This window comes from Plectropomus leopardus, chromosome 4 (assembly GCF_026936395.1).
Source record: "Plectropomus leopardus strain MGB_pleo_1.0 chromosome 4, ASM2693639v1, whole genome shotgun sequence".
Lineage (NCBI taxonomy): Eukaryota > Metazoa > Chordata > Actinopteri > Perciformes > Serranidae > Plectropomus > Plectropomus leopardus.
This window is the reverse complement of record NC_142179.1, coordinates 19,798,895-19,814,527: the sequence shown is the minus strand read 5'-3', so window position 1 is coordinate 19,814,527 and position 15,633 is coordinate 19,798,895. Positions and strand designations below refer to the sequence as shown.

At 42.8% G+C, this 15,633-nt stretch overlaps 1 protein-coding gene across 4 annotated transcripts in view; it reads right to left on the bottom strand.

The window, feature by feature from the left end:
* ebf2 (EBF transcription factor 2) overlaps nt 1-12,840 on the bottom strand; it is a 38,301-nt gene extending 25,461 nt beyond the window's left edge. For 2 of the 4 annotated variants that reach the window (XM_088076753.1, XM_088076755.1), the window contains exons 1-6: nt 12,243-12,840; nt 10,159-10,315; nt 8,415-8,478; nt 6,156-6,211; nt 4,673-4,746; nt 3,244-3,312 (exon numbers count right to left, since the gene is read on the bottom strand). In XM_088076753.1, the coding sequence (XP_087932879.1) occupies nt 3,244-3,312; nt 4,673-4,746; nt 6,156-6,211; nt 8,415-8,478; nt 10,159-10,315; nt 12,243-12,376 (554 nt within the window). In that variant the 5' untranslated portion in view covers nt 12,377-12,840. The remainder of the gene's footprint in view (nt 1-3,243; nt 3,313-4,672; nt 4,747-6,155; nt 6,212-8,414; nt 8,479-10,158; nt 10,316-12,242) is intronic. The other 2 variants (XM_088076754.1, XM_088076757.1) reach the window with 1 other exon arrangement.
* Nucleotides 12,841-15,633: the final 2,793 nt, after the last annotated feature.

The window sequence follows — 15,633 nt, the reverse complement described above, 5'->3', positions numbered from 1 at the left end:
AAGATTACACAATTGTAAAACTATTAGACACAGCAGGCGGTGGGCCATTAGATAATTCTCCCCGATCTGCAACTGAAGAGTCATCTCTTTGTCAACGACTGCCCTTGCCCTCTTCATCCCTCCGTCCCTCCACCCTCTATCCCTTCACCCCTCCCTATGGATCAGCTGTGATCTCCTCTCTCTCCTTTCACTCAAATCAGGATTAGGGAGAAGAGGAGGCGGAGGGGGGGGTGAAGCAGCAGCAGGAGGAGAAGGGGGAGAGAAAACCGAAACAATATGGAAAGGAGATTAGAAAAGAGGGGGTTTGGGCCGTTTGGGGAATTGCAAACTCCCTTGTGCTTGGGTAGGTGTCCTAATGACACCGCCTAATTATGGCAAAATTAGACAGGCTAAAGGAAAGGAGGGGGTGTTGGTGGAGATGGTAACGTGAGGGGAAAAGAAGAGGAGCAAGGGAATTAAGCAATAAGGAGTGGAAAAGTAAGTGCGTGTGAGAGCGAACAGAAAGAGCAAGAGGGATGTGCAGAAGTACGGATACAAGGCGAGGCAGGGAGGAAGGGAGTGTGGTGCCGAGAGTGAGAGAAAAAGAGAAAAAAGGGTAGAAAGCAGTGGCTGGGCGATAGCAGCGAGTGGGCCCCAGCACGCTGCATGTTAATTGGAGAACAGGTGTTGGGGCTGGGAGCAGGAGGCTGATTACTGGAGCCACAGAAACAGACCGTCTCCTCCACACACACACATGCACAAATGCACATAGCCTGCACACACACATGAATAATTTAAGACCCAAGCAGTGACTAGGGAAAAAGGTCAGCGTAGGGGTCACAGAAACACATAGACAATCGCACATACATCCATATACATACATAAATAAATGTGCAAGGATTCCCCCTCACACGCATGAAAATATACATCCAAACAGTGTATACATCCTCCGACCACACACACACACCTGCCAATCTTTAGACTTTTTCAGTGTGTGGTGTACATACACACAGACGAATGAGAAAGTGCACATGAGGTGGGATAAAAGGGCACAGGGCCATGCAAAAATTCCAGTGGCTTATCAGAAATTAACTGGCTGCTAATAGGCCGCTCCCCGAGGAGAGGATTTCGCAGGCCAGTCAAGAGAGAGAAGCCCCCATCAGGACGGGATATGCCCCGTGTGATTAGAGAGTACAGTAGGTCAATGATTCCATTTAAATCAATCCTCACAGCCGCACACCAGCCTGCACACACACACACACACACACACACACACACACACACACACACACACACACACACACACACACACACACACACACACACACACACACACACACTGAGTCACAAAAAGATACAGATCGCTCTTTCCTCACCAGCACGTCGCCCTGTCACTTACAAATTTCGAAGCCATGTTAGGAGGAAGTATAAAAGGGGCGGGTTATTGGGAGAGTAATGTGCTACAGTAAATGAGAAAAGCAGCTGCTCCAAGGTATTCTGGGAAAATTCAAAAAGACAACAGCCCTATTTTTTCCGTTATACGAAAACTATCTTCAGCGGAGATCCTTTGAGACACACTGTCAACAGCCAGCCAGCTTGAACTGAGGAGGGGAAAGAAAAGGGTCCTTGACGTATATGAAGTGAGTGTTTTCTAGACAGGCGATGGTGGGGAAGGAGCGAGATGAGGAGGGAGAGGAGATGAAGTTTGCGTCTATCTATGACATCACAGAGAAAGTATTCCACATACGGTCTGCTTATGAGCATTCATCACACTGGTTAATGCCGGGCAGACAGCGCGAGACCTCCAAAAATCCCTGGGACGTGAAGGCCCTCACACACGCTGATTACTGCGGGGGTCATTCGCCTTTAAGCCTGATAACTGGCTGTCAGAGTGAACATTTACTGCATGCGTGTCTGGTGGTATGAAAGATCCACATGCTTTTGATAAAAAGTAAATCTACACTTTTTGGCAGGTTTCAGGTGCGATGTCGGCTGTTAAACGTACTGAGTGACCAAAGTGAAACAGATCCTAGCAGGCGGAATATAGATCAACAGATAAACAGAAAGTAGAAGAGGAGAAACACATGGGCGACAGACACAAACACAGATACTCTCAACTGCAGCCTCCTTTCAACCCAATCACCAGAGGATTGTTGGCATTGTAGGACATGTTAAATTTGCACATTAAAATGTAACGGATACATAAACTTCATGTTTCAACACTGTTGTGGTTTACGTGTGGTTAGGTTTAGGCACAAAAGCCACTTGGTCAAAGTTAGGAAAATTTCATATTTTGTGTTGAAATACACAGTTATGAGGGCAAAATTTCCGCTGGAAAGATGGCGACATCTTAGTAAAAAAAACAATCGCTTTTCGTGTCTCTATCCCGGCAGGAAATTTAGCAATGTCTTTGTAAGAAACAGCTGCTTTTCATGCAGTATCACAGCAAGAAATGCAGTGATGTCTTGGTAAGTGAACTGCTGCTTTTGTGCCACTAACCTGAAGGGGAATGTAGTGAAGTCTCAGTGAAAAACAACTGCTTTTGTGCCACAATCTCAACAGGAATTGTCGTGATGTGTCAGTAAAAACAACCACCTTTAGTGCCACTATGGCCTCAGGAAATGTAGCATTTCTTGGTAAAAACAACAGCTCCTTGTGCCAATATACTGACAGGAGAAACAGCAATGTTTTGGCAAAAACAACCGCTTTTCCTTCCACTATCCCAGCAGGAAATGCAGCAACAGGTTACAGACTACAGAACACCTGTGTTTGGTGCCTAATAAACTGCTGGAACCACAGCAATGACTCACTAAATCACAACTGATTTTGATGTTTGTTGGTCTTTAACAGTGGTCTGCAGCTTGGCAGGCGTCTCTCCTCAATGACACATTTTTCAACATCTCACCCCTCTTCCAAAAACAAAGTCAGCTCACATACACTGTCACTTTAGAAACGTTGATATGATACATATGGAAACATAAACATTTACATGTGAACTACACAAACATTAACACTACTGCATATATAAATCCAGCTCACATATCCATACATGCACGCTGGTGCTTCTACTCTGCTGTGTAGCTTCTTCTCTCTTGGTTTGTGTAGATTTCCCTACAACCTTTGCACGAACCTGTGATTTCCCTCTCCTCATTTGTGATTGTGTAGGTGCTTATATACAAAGAAAGGGTGACCTCAACATTCAGTATGAAGAGGTGCTTGTCTGAGGTGGCGGACATTGTGTGGGATGTGGTTTGATCTCATTACCTGTCAATGATGACTGGGTCAGAGGGCGTCTCGTTTCGGTTGCCACAACTTTTCTTCTCACAACAGCGGCTGAGTGGGCAGTTTAAAGAGACAGAAAAGAGGGGAAAAAGTCAGTGAGAGGGAAGTAAAAGAAAAAAAACAAATTAAACAGGAGGAGCCATCATTTGTCTCGCCCATCCACATTACAGGCCCAGACTACTCTGTCCCGCAGTCGGCCAAGATCCAGGCGCACACAAAGGAGGCATGAGAGGGGAGGGGAAGAATAGACAAAAGAATAAAAGAGGAAGAAAAGGTACAACAACACACCCTACAAACAGTGAGAGACCATTCAAAAGTGAAAAGCCAGCCAGGCAATCTGTCACATTGATTTCGAAATCAAACTCAACCCCCACACAGCCTCATTGCACGCACACACACACACATACACACACACCATCCCACAACATCCTACCATTCGTCAGCAGTCCTGTCCGAGGAGCCTGCTGGCCACCCAGCCCCCCCTCCCTCCCCAAAGTCCCCTTCACTGCATAACAAAAGTGCCCCCACCCCTAACCATCTGCCACCCCTACACCTCGCCTCACCCCTCTCGTGTCCCAGCTTGGCCCTGCCCTGCCCCCCTCCGCCCCCCCGGCCGACGGCCTCACTCCCCAGCTGTGACGCTTGCCCTCTGCCTCTTCGGCTCCGTTATTAGCCAGCTGTGAGTCACATTCGGGCATCTGCTGGCTACACAATGGCAAACCCCACTCCGTCTTAGCCCCTCTCCCCATGTCCCAGCCCCCTATCCTTCCCCCTGCTGCCCTCGAAGCCTGGGTCACTGCCCCACTTCAAGACCGCTCTCTTCAGCTTCTTCTCCATCCATAACCTGGCGTTCACCAATTTAATGTCTTCCACAACGCGTCTAATGACCGGACTCTTTAAACTTACTTTACAACATTGCTTTGTACATTGCTTTGGCTGTGAAACTGGAAATAATACCTCTACACTTGTCATCACATGTTGACAAAGCTCAGACATGATTTCTTGGCTAAAGAGGAGCGAGTTACATTTTCGATGAGCGAAAGGCGTGTGTCTGCTGCTGTTAGCTGTGGTCTGGCTGCAAAACTCCAGACTGGAGAGTGAGGAGCTCCAGGAAGAAACAGGAGCTGGCCAGGGACATGCTGCGTTACAGCAGAAAGCAGCAGGGGGTTACCACTGTAACAAGGATGATGACAGACAGGCTAGACTTATAGTTCAACCACAGTCTACTTTTCCAAAAAGTAGAGCCCCAAGCGTCATCTCAAACCATATTTCAAGCTGACTGAGACAAAGCCGAGTGAAGGAGAGTAATGGATATTTGGATTTCCTCCCTGTGGGTAAAGGTTTGAATGAGAGTGTGTGTGTGTGTGTGTGTGTGTGTGTGTGTGTGTGTGTGTGTGTGTGTGAGACGTACCTGCACATAACCTCATGTGTGAGCAGAACTCTGCACATTTCTGGATTCTTGTTTTGTCCCTCATAGGATATGGGCTAAGAGGAGGAAATAAGGGACAGATTCAGTGTCATGTAAAATCAGTGAAACCATTACCTACTGTACATACTGTAGCCAAGGAAAATTCATCTCTAAGCATTCATTACATCTGGAAAAACACGTCTGTCTTCATCAAAATGACATATTTAGAATTTTTTTTCCTTGAAGAAAAAAAGGCACTTCATGTCTTAAAATGTAACTCAACACCTTTCTCCTCATTTCATAAACGCAGATCTCTAAATATGCAACCTTAGCTACTGTACGCATTCTATTTTTTGGCTACTTATAATTAAGTTACCATACTAATTCATGTGCCTCTTACGTTAGGTAAACCGCAATCGCCAGCTCTGACAATATGAAGTGAAAGTATAACTTAACTCACAAAATAGCAGTATGTAGCTACACCTAGATTCTCCCTCAAAGTTGACGGGATTGGTTCTTTAGATATGTGAAATATGAAGTTTACACTTGTTTTTTAAAATGCATTTTGATTGATCCCAACACAGGTGGACAACTAAGACAAAGTGTCCTTTAAACATGTGTGTATCACACATCTCCAGCAGACCACATGTGTTCAGTTTTGGTTGCTGCCTATGTCACTTCCACAAGAAGCTCAAAGGGCCACTCCCACAGTTATTATATCCACACCCTCACTCTCACCTGTTACGTCAGTATACGTAGAGATATCACTGACAGCAGATTCCAGCTTGTCTCCTTCCATATTGCACAACAATAGACGGTTGAGTAACACTACTTCACACTCGGTGTAAAATGTGCAAGTTATAGAGTGTTGGCGCACTGTCACCTAAACAATCACCATGTCCTGCACTGATCACATATTTTCCTGTTATGTCCTTGTCAGGGATGCATCGGGACACATTCGCTTTTACGCTCAGAGAGATATGTGGTCAAATGCATCCCAGGCCACAGCGGCATGCACCTTGGAGATATTTTACATTTGTATTAAGCGCTGTCCACTAGAAAGGGCTCACTTACTTTTACATCCGGATACTGACACCACTTTTCTTAGGGAAAGTCCTGTGTTAGTTAGACCCATCCACTACCTCAGCCTGTATATACTGACGGACTTTGGCTCTTTATATCTTTTCCTTCTTTACTACATCAATGCATTTATAGCATAATTGCAGCCTTCCTGCGTACGTGTGTTATATATGAATTCTGGTGCGTTATTTTTGTGTGTAAGCGTACAAACAGTGCGTGAGAACATCCTGCCACGTGTGATCAGATCGCCCAATACGCATTTTAAAACCAAGTGTAAACAGAGCAATTGGTACACTACAGAAGAGCTAAGCCATGGTATTAGCTTATTTTGCCGATTATTTTTCTTGTAGCATATAAAAAACATATGGAGAGCAGTGGAGAGCTTCTTTAGGGAAAGTAAACCAACCTGTTTAGTGACAGAGTCAATAAGTCGTGCGTACAGATCCTGCTCCGTGCGAACCCCTGCAAAAGAAAACACAGAAATTGGTTATTAAAAACGTTAACAAGTTTATTGGCGTGAGAGGTGACCTCTTGCCCTCAGTGAGCCCCGCACACACTGTGCGATTTGGGGCTGTCTCAGACGAAACATAACAATCGTGACAGCAACATGGCGATATCTTTAGTCGTGGATCTAAAACGGTGATCCTACCTCGCACAGAGAGGTTCAAGGACGGCCGTCGTCACGGTCGTGATAAAGGACAGACTATAATAAAAATCTACAGTATCAGGTATTTGGGACAACAATCTCACGTGTGACTGTTGTTACGACCTAAACTAACCATTCAGTAGAAATGCGACATCAGATGACGCACTGACCAACGCGACAGTGCTAAATGCTAATAGATGCTAATACTTACTTCGAGCTCTTGTTGCAAAACTTGCGTGTCAAGTTGACCTTTTTTCTCCAGCCATGACCGTGTCTTCACTCCCCTCCTGCTCCTCTTCTCTAGTTTTTTCCCGACACACATAAATGCAGCTACAGCGAAGGCTCGATTTGTTTGTTTACATTTTTCTCTACAACTACAGCGGCGTACGTGAATGACGCCCGCCGACGACGACCCTCTGTACATGCGTGTTGACGTCGATGCACGTAGGTCGTCGCCTGCGATTCCGTATGTGATATCATTGCACATAATGCACATATCAAACTTGATGTCCAGCCCACGTTTATTAAGATCCCTGTCGCACAGTGTGGCCACATTATATACATATAAATAATATAATAATAATAATAATAATAATAATATATATATATATACATTGCAAACTCACAGTCTGCAGGAGGCTAGTTAAATAGAAACTGGGAGCAGAGAAATCAAGCTAGATTTATAATAGATCCATGGGTTCGACCCTAATTACTAAATACTACAACCACAGTAACCATAAATGAAGCAACTGAAAGTGCACTTAAACTCCTAAACCCCCTTTAACCAGTCGATAAAAAAGTACATGATGCCGAGTATTCTCAAAATAAAATGGAAGGATTTATGACATGAATCTTTTTATATCTCATACTCTGGACAAGCTCACAGAAAAGCATTGAACTCTGTCCAGCCAACATGGAGGAATAAGATTGGCATGCAGTCTGTATTTTCCCTCTGATGGTTTCTGAGGGGATTGAGAGTTATTTGATGTTTAATGATTATCAGTCATGTTCGCCTTTCAGGCCTGAATTTACGACCACATTCTCACGATTTGTCAAACTGTTCATTTTTTTGGTTGTTTCTAAGTTAACATCTGATTTATTCCAGAGTTTAAGTCATGACTGACTGGAGATCAGAGTTACACACCAACAGGTAAAACAGCACCTGATCAGTTTGTGAAGAGGGTTTAACTGACAAGTTTAACATTGACTGTCGTTCCTGTGTAATCAGATGTGTCGCTGAGTGAGATTCCCAGAAACACCTGAACCTTTGGATGCTTCACAACCTCTGCTGTAAATCACACACGATAGGGAAACGACATGTAATGAATTGCTTCTTGAGAGAAGAGCGTATTACCCGAGGATTTTTTTTAGAGAGACTTTGGAGAGTATTGCTTTCAAAATGTGTTCCTCTCATCAAAGTCTCGATTGAGATGCCTTTGATATCGCTTGGGGGAAGGGGATGAGAGGAGGGGATGTAGAGGAAGTGCTTTTGGTGCGCTTGTATGTACGTGTGTGTGTGTGTGTGTGTGTGTGTGTGTGTGTGTGTGTATGGTGGGTGTATAAGGGGGTTGCTCTGGAACATGTCTTTTATCTTCTCTCCCATGGGTGCCACTGCGATGGCAGAGTAGGGGCAGCAGTGGCTCATGGGAACCAGATTTCTCTGTGTATCCCCCGATCTGATGTGGAGGCACCATGGGGGGTTGGAGGAGGTGTGGGGGACTGGTGGGGGGTGGGGGGGCAACATGTACCTCATTTCCCCATACACGGGCCCAGAAGTGGCTCCTCGCAGAGCTGAATTGTACAAACCCAGTGATTAGACGACGAGCAGGAGGTAATTTATGAGCACCAGGAGGAGAGGTGAGGTGAGGATGTGGAGGCAGATTACTTAAGGTGTGTGTCATGTTAGTACGACGTTGTCACCCCTGACCCTTTTCAACTCCCGCTCCAACACCGTCGTCTCAATGATCAAATTAGACACCTCAAAGGGCAAAGAATCAACCAATAATCTGTTTGACTCACCGTTGCTGTAGAGGAGCTGCAGCTTGTAGTGAGTGCCGTTGTTGGTCTTTTCTCCTGTCTGCTCCTTGGAAAGAGAGGAAAGACACACGGACAAACGCAGAGCATGCAGTTAAGCACATTTGAGGCACGGATAAGTACAGCCGAGCATCCCCACGCAGTGCTAAGCACAGCAAGCCTTCCCTAATCCTGCAGCTCGCCCCTTCTCTGGGAGGGAGATCAGAGGGTTGTAGGCTCAAAGCCCATGTGGGACCTTTTCGTTGTGTTCAAGAGCTGAACGCTTAACCTTGAGTCGGACGTTCTTTGTAGAGGTTGAACTATCATGTCTGATGCAAACTCCTAAAACCTTGAGATCAAATGCTGTGGTCCTCTTTGCAATGTGGTAGCACAGGCATGGTTATATGTATGTGTGTGTGGAAAGTAGTGTATGTGAGACTGAGCAGCAGTCGACCTTGACAGAAAAACTTCCTTTCCGCTATCCCTCCCTCCCCCAGGCTCTCCACTAGCCTCTCACTTCTTCCTTCTCTCCCCCCCTCTCTCTGTCTCTTGTTCCCCCTCTTTCTTTCTCTTCTTCTACCTCTACTGGTCTTTCTAAGTGGTCTCAAAGGAATGCTCTCTGGTCCAATAACCCAGGAGGCTGGCATCACAGAGACGAGCGCCAGAGAGGAGGGGAGAGAACGAGGAGGTTGGAGAAGTAACTGGAAAGAGGAGACAGTTGTGAAAAAAGAAGTGGGGGGAATTAAGATGCATGAAGATAAACTGGAAAGTAACCAAACTTAATATCAAAAGTGAGATTGAGACTCAGGAGATAGATGGATGCCTGGCTTCATAAGTTTTGCAAAATATACACAGAGGAACATTTATTTCGCCGTGCCATCGCTCTACCTCTGTATAATTACAAAGCAAAAACAGATGCCAGGGTAACCATGCAGAAAATGAACTCCTCCACTGCCGTCATATTACTCTACGCTGGCCTGTGTGGCACAAAAAAGGGAGCACACTGACAGCTTTCAGCCCTGGCGTTTGCACCACTGGCCTCTCCTTCCCTTGCTGCCTGTGAAATTCATAGTAAAACTATGTTTGAACTTCAGCTGACAGCACGGTGTCCTCTTGTCTTTCTCACAGGGGAGATCTGTTGCCAGTTTAGGAGGCTCTGGTGGCCCTCACCACAAGGCAGAAACATCCATCAACACTGGACATAAGGCTCCCACTCCAGGCAGTCTCTCTCTAACTCTACACTGCACCCTTCCTTATTTTGGTCTTGTCCAACCTGAGGAATCCAGCTCCCCCCACAGCAGTATTTAGAGTACGGGAGGGGGCCATGAAGGAAAAGAGACTTTGATGATTAGTTCACTGTATAACTTAACAGGAGCAAGCATAATTTGCATTTTAAAAAGTAGTGATGTCCTCCTAATGAGGCAAGCTGCTAATTAGTCATTAGATATTCTTTTTCAATCCCACATCATCAGCTCATTCAGGGTAGAGCTTGTGTAAACATGTAGCCGTCAGCTGTTCGATATGCTTGGCTTTACTGGGGATGGGGAAGATCAAGTTGAGCACCTGGTTACAGCTGAAATGCGGTATATTACTCATACATTCTGTCGTTATTCACACTTTTTCAGGCGTTGCTGCTTCAAATTTGTGGTTTAAGGTGTTCAAATTTCCCAGAAAATATTGTAAAGATGATGCAGTGAATTGATGACATCCTTAAACAATCATTAAGGCAGACAGGCATTTAGAAACACACCTTGTCGTGCTCAACAAAGTCCACAAACGCAGTCCTCTCCACCTCCACAGGTTGGCCGTGTCTGTCATAGAGCGCCAGGACAAAGTGGAAGAAGTTGGACTTGCGGAGATTTGAGGGCGGCTGCTTCTCAAAATGAGCTCTGGACAAAGCAACTCCACTGAGGACACAACAGGAAGACACAGTCAGCTCCACACACATTCACATAATAAATGTTGTAATAAAGATAAATGTTATTTATAATTAAATTACCATCTAACAATGTACATAAGCAATTGGTGGCTAAAAAAAATCTCAAAGAAATCTTAATAAAACAAAAATCAATGGCACTGCCTCTGGGGGTCTTTCTCCTGCTTTGGTGTTTGTCAAAGCACTTTGTAAACTCTGCTTTTTAAGGTGCTCTGAATAAATTTATTATTGTTGTTATTATTATTACTTTTCTCTATTTGCAGTAAATCTTGAAAACTATAAATATGCATCTCAAACATGTTTGATTTATTTGCACATTAAAGGTAGTTTTTTAAATATTTGGGTTGTTTTTAAAGTCAGTTAATTTCCTATTGGTTACATAGCTTTTAATTCTCCAACTGTTAAAGCCTTCAGTTTATCCATGCAACAATTATCAATAATTAGCAAAAAAAACAAACACATAATGTCAACATATAATTTATCAACATTAAGTTTTTCCCATAACTTGAAGGCCCTTTAACTTGTCTAGAGGAAATTTTGCCTGTAAATGTGCACAAAATTAAGGCAACGAGGAAAAACAGGGAAAGTGAAACTTGCTGAAACTGTGTTTTAGTTTGAAAACTGAAGTCAACAACAGAATCAGGACTTTTGACTTTTGTATCAATATTCGAGCATCATGGTTAATAATGTACGAAATGTAATATTTACTGTACAATTTGAATAACTTTTTTAAATAATTGTATGCATATCTGCACAGCAGAGTCTGTACCGTTTTACTGTAAATTTAACTTTGATCTAAAACGGGCCATTTCATATCTTTTCAGGAAACTCAAAACATGAGCAGTTTATGGATTTTTTTTGGGTGGTGAGAGCACTAAACGATTCTTTTAAGACCAGAAAAACGCCCGAGGGAAATTTTGACCATGACGAGATGTTTATGTGTGTGTGTGTGTGTGTGTTTTTGTTTGTTTTGTTTTTTTGATAAAACATCGAGATATTTAAAATTACATTCAACGTTCAAGAAAACAACCCCCGATATATATATATATACATAAACATGAATACAGCACAAATAGCGCCATTATTGTATCACTTGAGAATTGCAATTTATATGTTATATCTGTTAAAGCTTGTGTAGGCCCTATTAGTCGTTTTCTGACTTTTTAGGTCATAATGTTTTCTAAACTTTGCACATAATCAGTCATAATGAGACCACTGGTGTGTGTTTTGGTAAAGAAATAAAAATTGTTAAGATGATGGTTGAACATTTTTGGAAAAATGCGGAAAGTGATTCAATAATATAAAAAACCCTTCAGCTGACTTGAAATCATAAATAAGTGTGCGGCCGCTGAGGGTAAACATTTTTTTTAAATATAGCATCTGAAACAGCTGGTCTGGGAAAATGTAATTTCAGCTTTAGTCACATGCAGATTTTGAGAAATTGTCTCGAATTTAATTGTGTAAACTAAAAGTTTACCTTTTGCACAAGAGTAAATAATTTGATTAATTGCTCCTTGTGTTTGACTTTAGTTTCCAGTCCAATAGTTTTGATTATTAATTGTGCGTTTTGGTAACATGGGCCTTCTCCTCTTTGTGCATTTAGCCTTTTATCGCTTTAATAATAATAATGATAATAATATCAAGTGTTGTCCTTTTATTATATATTTTATGAGTCGGGGGCAGTGAGTTTTAAACGGGACTCATGTCATCTTTTGCAACAAGTAGTTTGCAGCTCTTCTGAAAGGACGACTCATATGTTAAATATTCACATGTTATAAACTAGTTTGTGCTCATTGTGCTGATTATGAAAATAAATGCTGTCAAGTCGCCTGAGCACCACAGATGAAATGAACAGGAGAGAGGGTGAAGTGAGCAGATCAGCTGTGTTTGTACTGTACCTTTGCGCCGCGACGTTCGCATCCACAACCCCGACATTACGCACCCACGACCGGACCGGATCCATCTCCTCTCCAAGACTTCTCTCTTTTAATCCGCTCACTTCTCGTATCAGATGCTCCTGAATCCCGAACATTTAAACCCTGTCCTGTGCGTTTCGGTGCACTTTTGTTAAACTTAAGAATTATAAACTGAGCTGGAGAGCTAAAGCACTTCGGCAAACAACAGAAGGTCCACCCCAAGGCGCTGCGCTCCTCCACAGCTTTGCAAAAATAAATGACCGACGCTTTGTGATGATGCTTCAGAAGGCGCCAGTTAAAAAAAAAACAAAACAAAATCCACGCACTCTTTCTTTCAAGGCTGAAACGATGATAATAGATATATTCCTCCACTAATTGCAAGCATTGTCCACGCGCAGATCTCCAGCGTCCGTTGGAGCGCAAAGGTTCACCTGCTCGGTGGGCTCAACTCCTCACACACTTCACAGCGGATCCGTCTGCGGATATTGTCAAATATGTGTGTGCAGAAAGTCTTCCTTTGTCAGGGGGCCAGATCGGATCAAAACAGTTGATCCGAGGGCCAGGGAGCTTGCAGTGAACCGCTGTCTTGAAGCATGAATGAGACCCTCTGCCGGGATAGAGCTTGGAGGAGGGGCCTTGGTGCCATATGGGGGACCGATTGTTGAAGTGGATGCTCTCATTGGTGTAAAGTGCATCCCGTTGTTTGGACTTCTGCCAGATTCAGCATCCAACCAGTGACTCTTACAGCAAACTTTTCACACGTTTAGTTGGACTCGGGTGATGATGAAGGGAAACGCACGATTTTGCGCAATTTCAAGCAGAAACTACTGACATATGTGAGGCTAATAAGTAAGAAATGTAATATTTGTGATGACTGAAATTAAAGGCCCACTTTTTGTGTGCGGGGGGGAGAGGGGGGCATTTACAGTCAATATTATTCCCAATATTCAGCCTCAAATTATGGACAAATATTTATATGTAGCCATCTCTGAGTGTAATTTTAAAAAATATTTGTGGATGTGGACATCCTGTACGCGCTGCTCTGTACAGCAAATTCTGTTTGTTCCGTTCATTCAAATCAGAATCTAACACGAGTGCGCTCTCGACAGGCGCGTATTCAGCAGCTCGACCGTCTGCTCCTTTGAACACAGTGATTCCGCTGAGGAGGCATCGCATCAGTGTCAACCGCAACAATGGCCGTCTGGTTGGTCCATCAATCTCCGCCAGCAGCGGACAGGGCTGCGCTCTGATTGGCGTTTGGACGGGGCCCGAAAATGAGTTCTTAATCAATACAGCAATCTGTCTTATCAAAGCAAAAGTGGTCGTGAAACCAGCGAGATATAGCGCAAATGAAAAAAAAACGTTATTTTGGAAAGTTATCTGTATGGAAAATAATGCGTCAATGTTTTGGACATGGTCTGACAAAGTTTATTTAGCTGCTCATTTGGCTCATTTCAAGACACATTAAACCTAAAAAGTGTCCCAGCCAAGGAATAAATTACTGCAGTTTTTGTCAGTCAATTCAAGAAAATCTATATAAATCGTATTATTGGTTAAATATCTCATAATCAAAATGATCTGTGTTTTGCGTTTAGGCCCATCAAAACAAAAGTATATCATGTTTTTTGTGGGGTTTTTTCCGTTTGAAGACCGAAAATTAATTTCCGCTTCTGCTCGTCTGGCCCTGAAAAGGAAAGTTTTTTTTCCTCCATAACCCCGCTTCTTTGCCTCTTACCAATATACTATTGTCTCTGTGTGGAGTTTGTGCGCCTGGACAATGGATGTAAATCTCCCCCCTTTGCATCCCGCCTCAACCCACCATCTGCCAGCGCGGGACAAAGTCAGATGTTCCCCCAATTATGAGAGCAGTCTTGGGGAATCCTGCTGCTGAGTCTCCGCCCTGTCGCCGTGTCCCACACACTTCCCCCTGACATGATTGACAGCTCTACTTAAGCATGAAAAATCAGTATATGATGACACACTTTAATAAAATTCCTCCACTGAAGGGAGATGCTCTTTCATATGGGTTGCCACTAGTTTTGATTTAAGAGGGAAGGTTACAACTAGTGTAGAAACCAGACTAAGGTCAGTGGATTGCTCAAAAACTCAAGCTATCCATATGCAAACTAAATCAAAGAGAATAACTACTGTATAAAACTTTGTGAATGCATTGCACTGTAATTGCTCAGGAATGGGAGGGGGGGGTGTTGAGCTGACCTTAATGTTAGGCGTCGGCACACAAGAAATCATCTGAGTCATCGAAAACACTTTTTAGTTAGCAGAAGTAATTGTGATCACACAAGGCATCATCACATGCTTTTTGTTTAACTAAGAAGTACAGAAAGTTATATTATGTGCACATTTGTACAGTCATTTAACATTTAGGCCTATTTATTTATTGTGAAAATAAAGTTTAATCTCTTTCTCCAAGAGGGCATTAATCAGAGTTAATACAAATCTTATAAACTGATCTTACTTAAAATAATCTTGAAAGCCAATTGCCTTGAAAATAGGAAGTAAATCTAAATATCAATCTCTATTCATGTTTAGCTACTTTCCAATTGTTAAGTTTACTTCAAATGTAGTGTTAGCTACTTTAGTAAACCACATTAGTCTGACTTAACTTGATCATGACAAGTAGGATTTGGCTGATGATGAAGTAAGGAGATCTGCAAGTTCTGTTTTATGTTTAAGAAAATAACAATATTACTGTCTAGTTTGCAACCATCACAATACAGATATATAGCACAGTAAACTTGGTCTACTGAAGTTGCTAAAACTTAGAAAGATTGATTTAATTAAACTTAATTAAACAACTTCACCAAATAAAGTTAACTGAACAATTAGACATTAAGTTTTATTAACATAAATTAAGACTTAGTAAGGTCTACATTTAATTACATTTTCAAGGCAATCAGTTTTCTAGATTTTTTTTTAAAAAGGTAAAATAATTTTTTTACAGTGTAGGCCTTTAATGGAGAGTTTAAATTTCCTATTCCAGTAAAGATGTTCATCTTTTGTTTTATTATGTTATCTATACATTTATTTATTTAGCACATTTATTTATTTATTTAGTTAGACCTATTTATTTATCTATGTACTTGAGAAACTGACAAATGGATCAAAATTGTACATTTTAGACAGACCAACTCAGTAGAAAATTCATGCAGCGGATTGAAAGCTGCAGGCCGACTTGTCTCTTTATTCCAGCCCCACAGGTGCGACAGGCTCGGCCGTGATTATCATCCCAACCCGCAGGACTTCGCTGTCTAGATGTGTGGCTTTTCTAATTTGGTGAAGCGGAGAGCCGGGGCGAAAATGGGGGATTAGTCAAACCACAAACGTCTTTCTAATCAATTTAACCCGCTGAGAC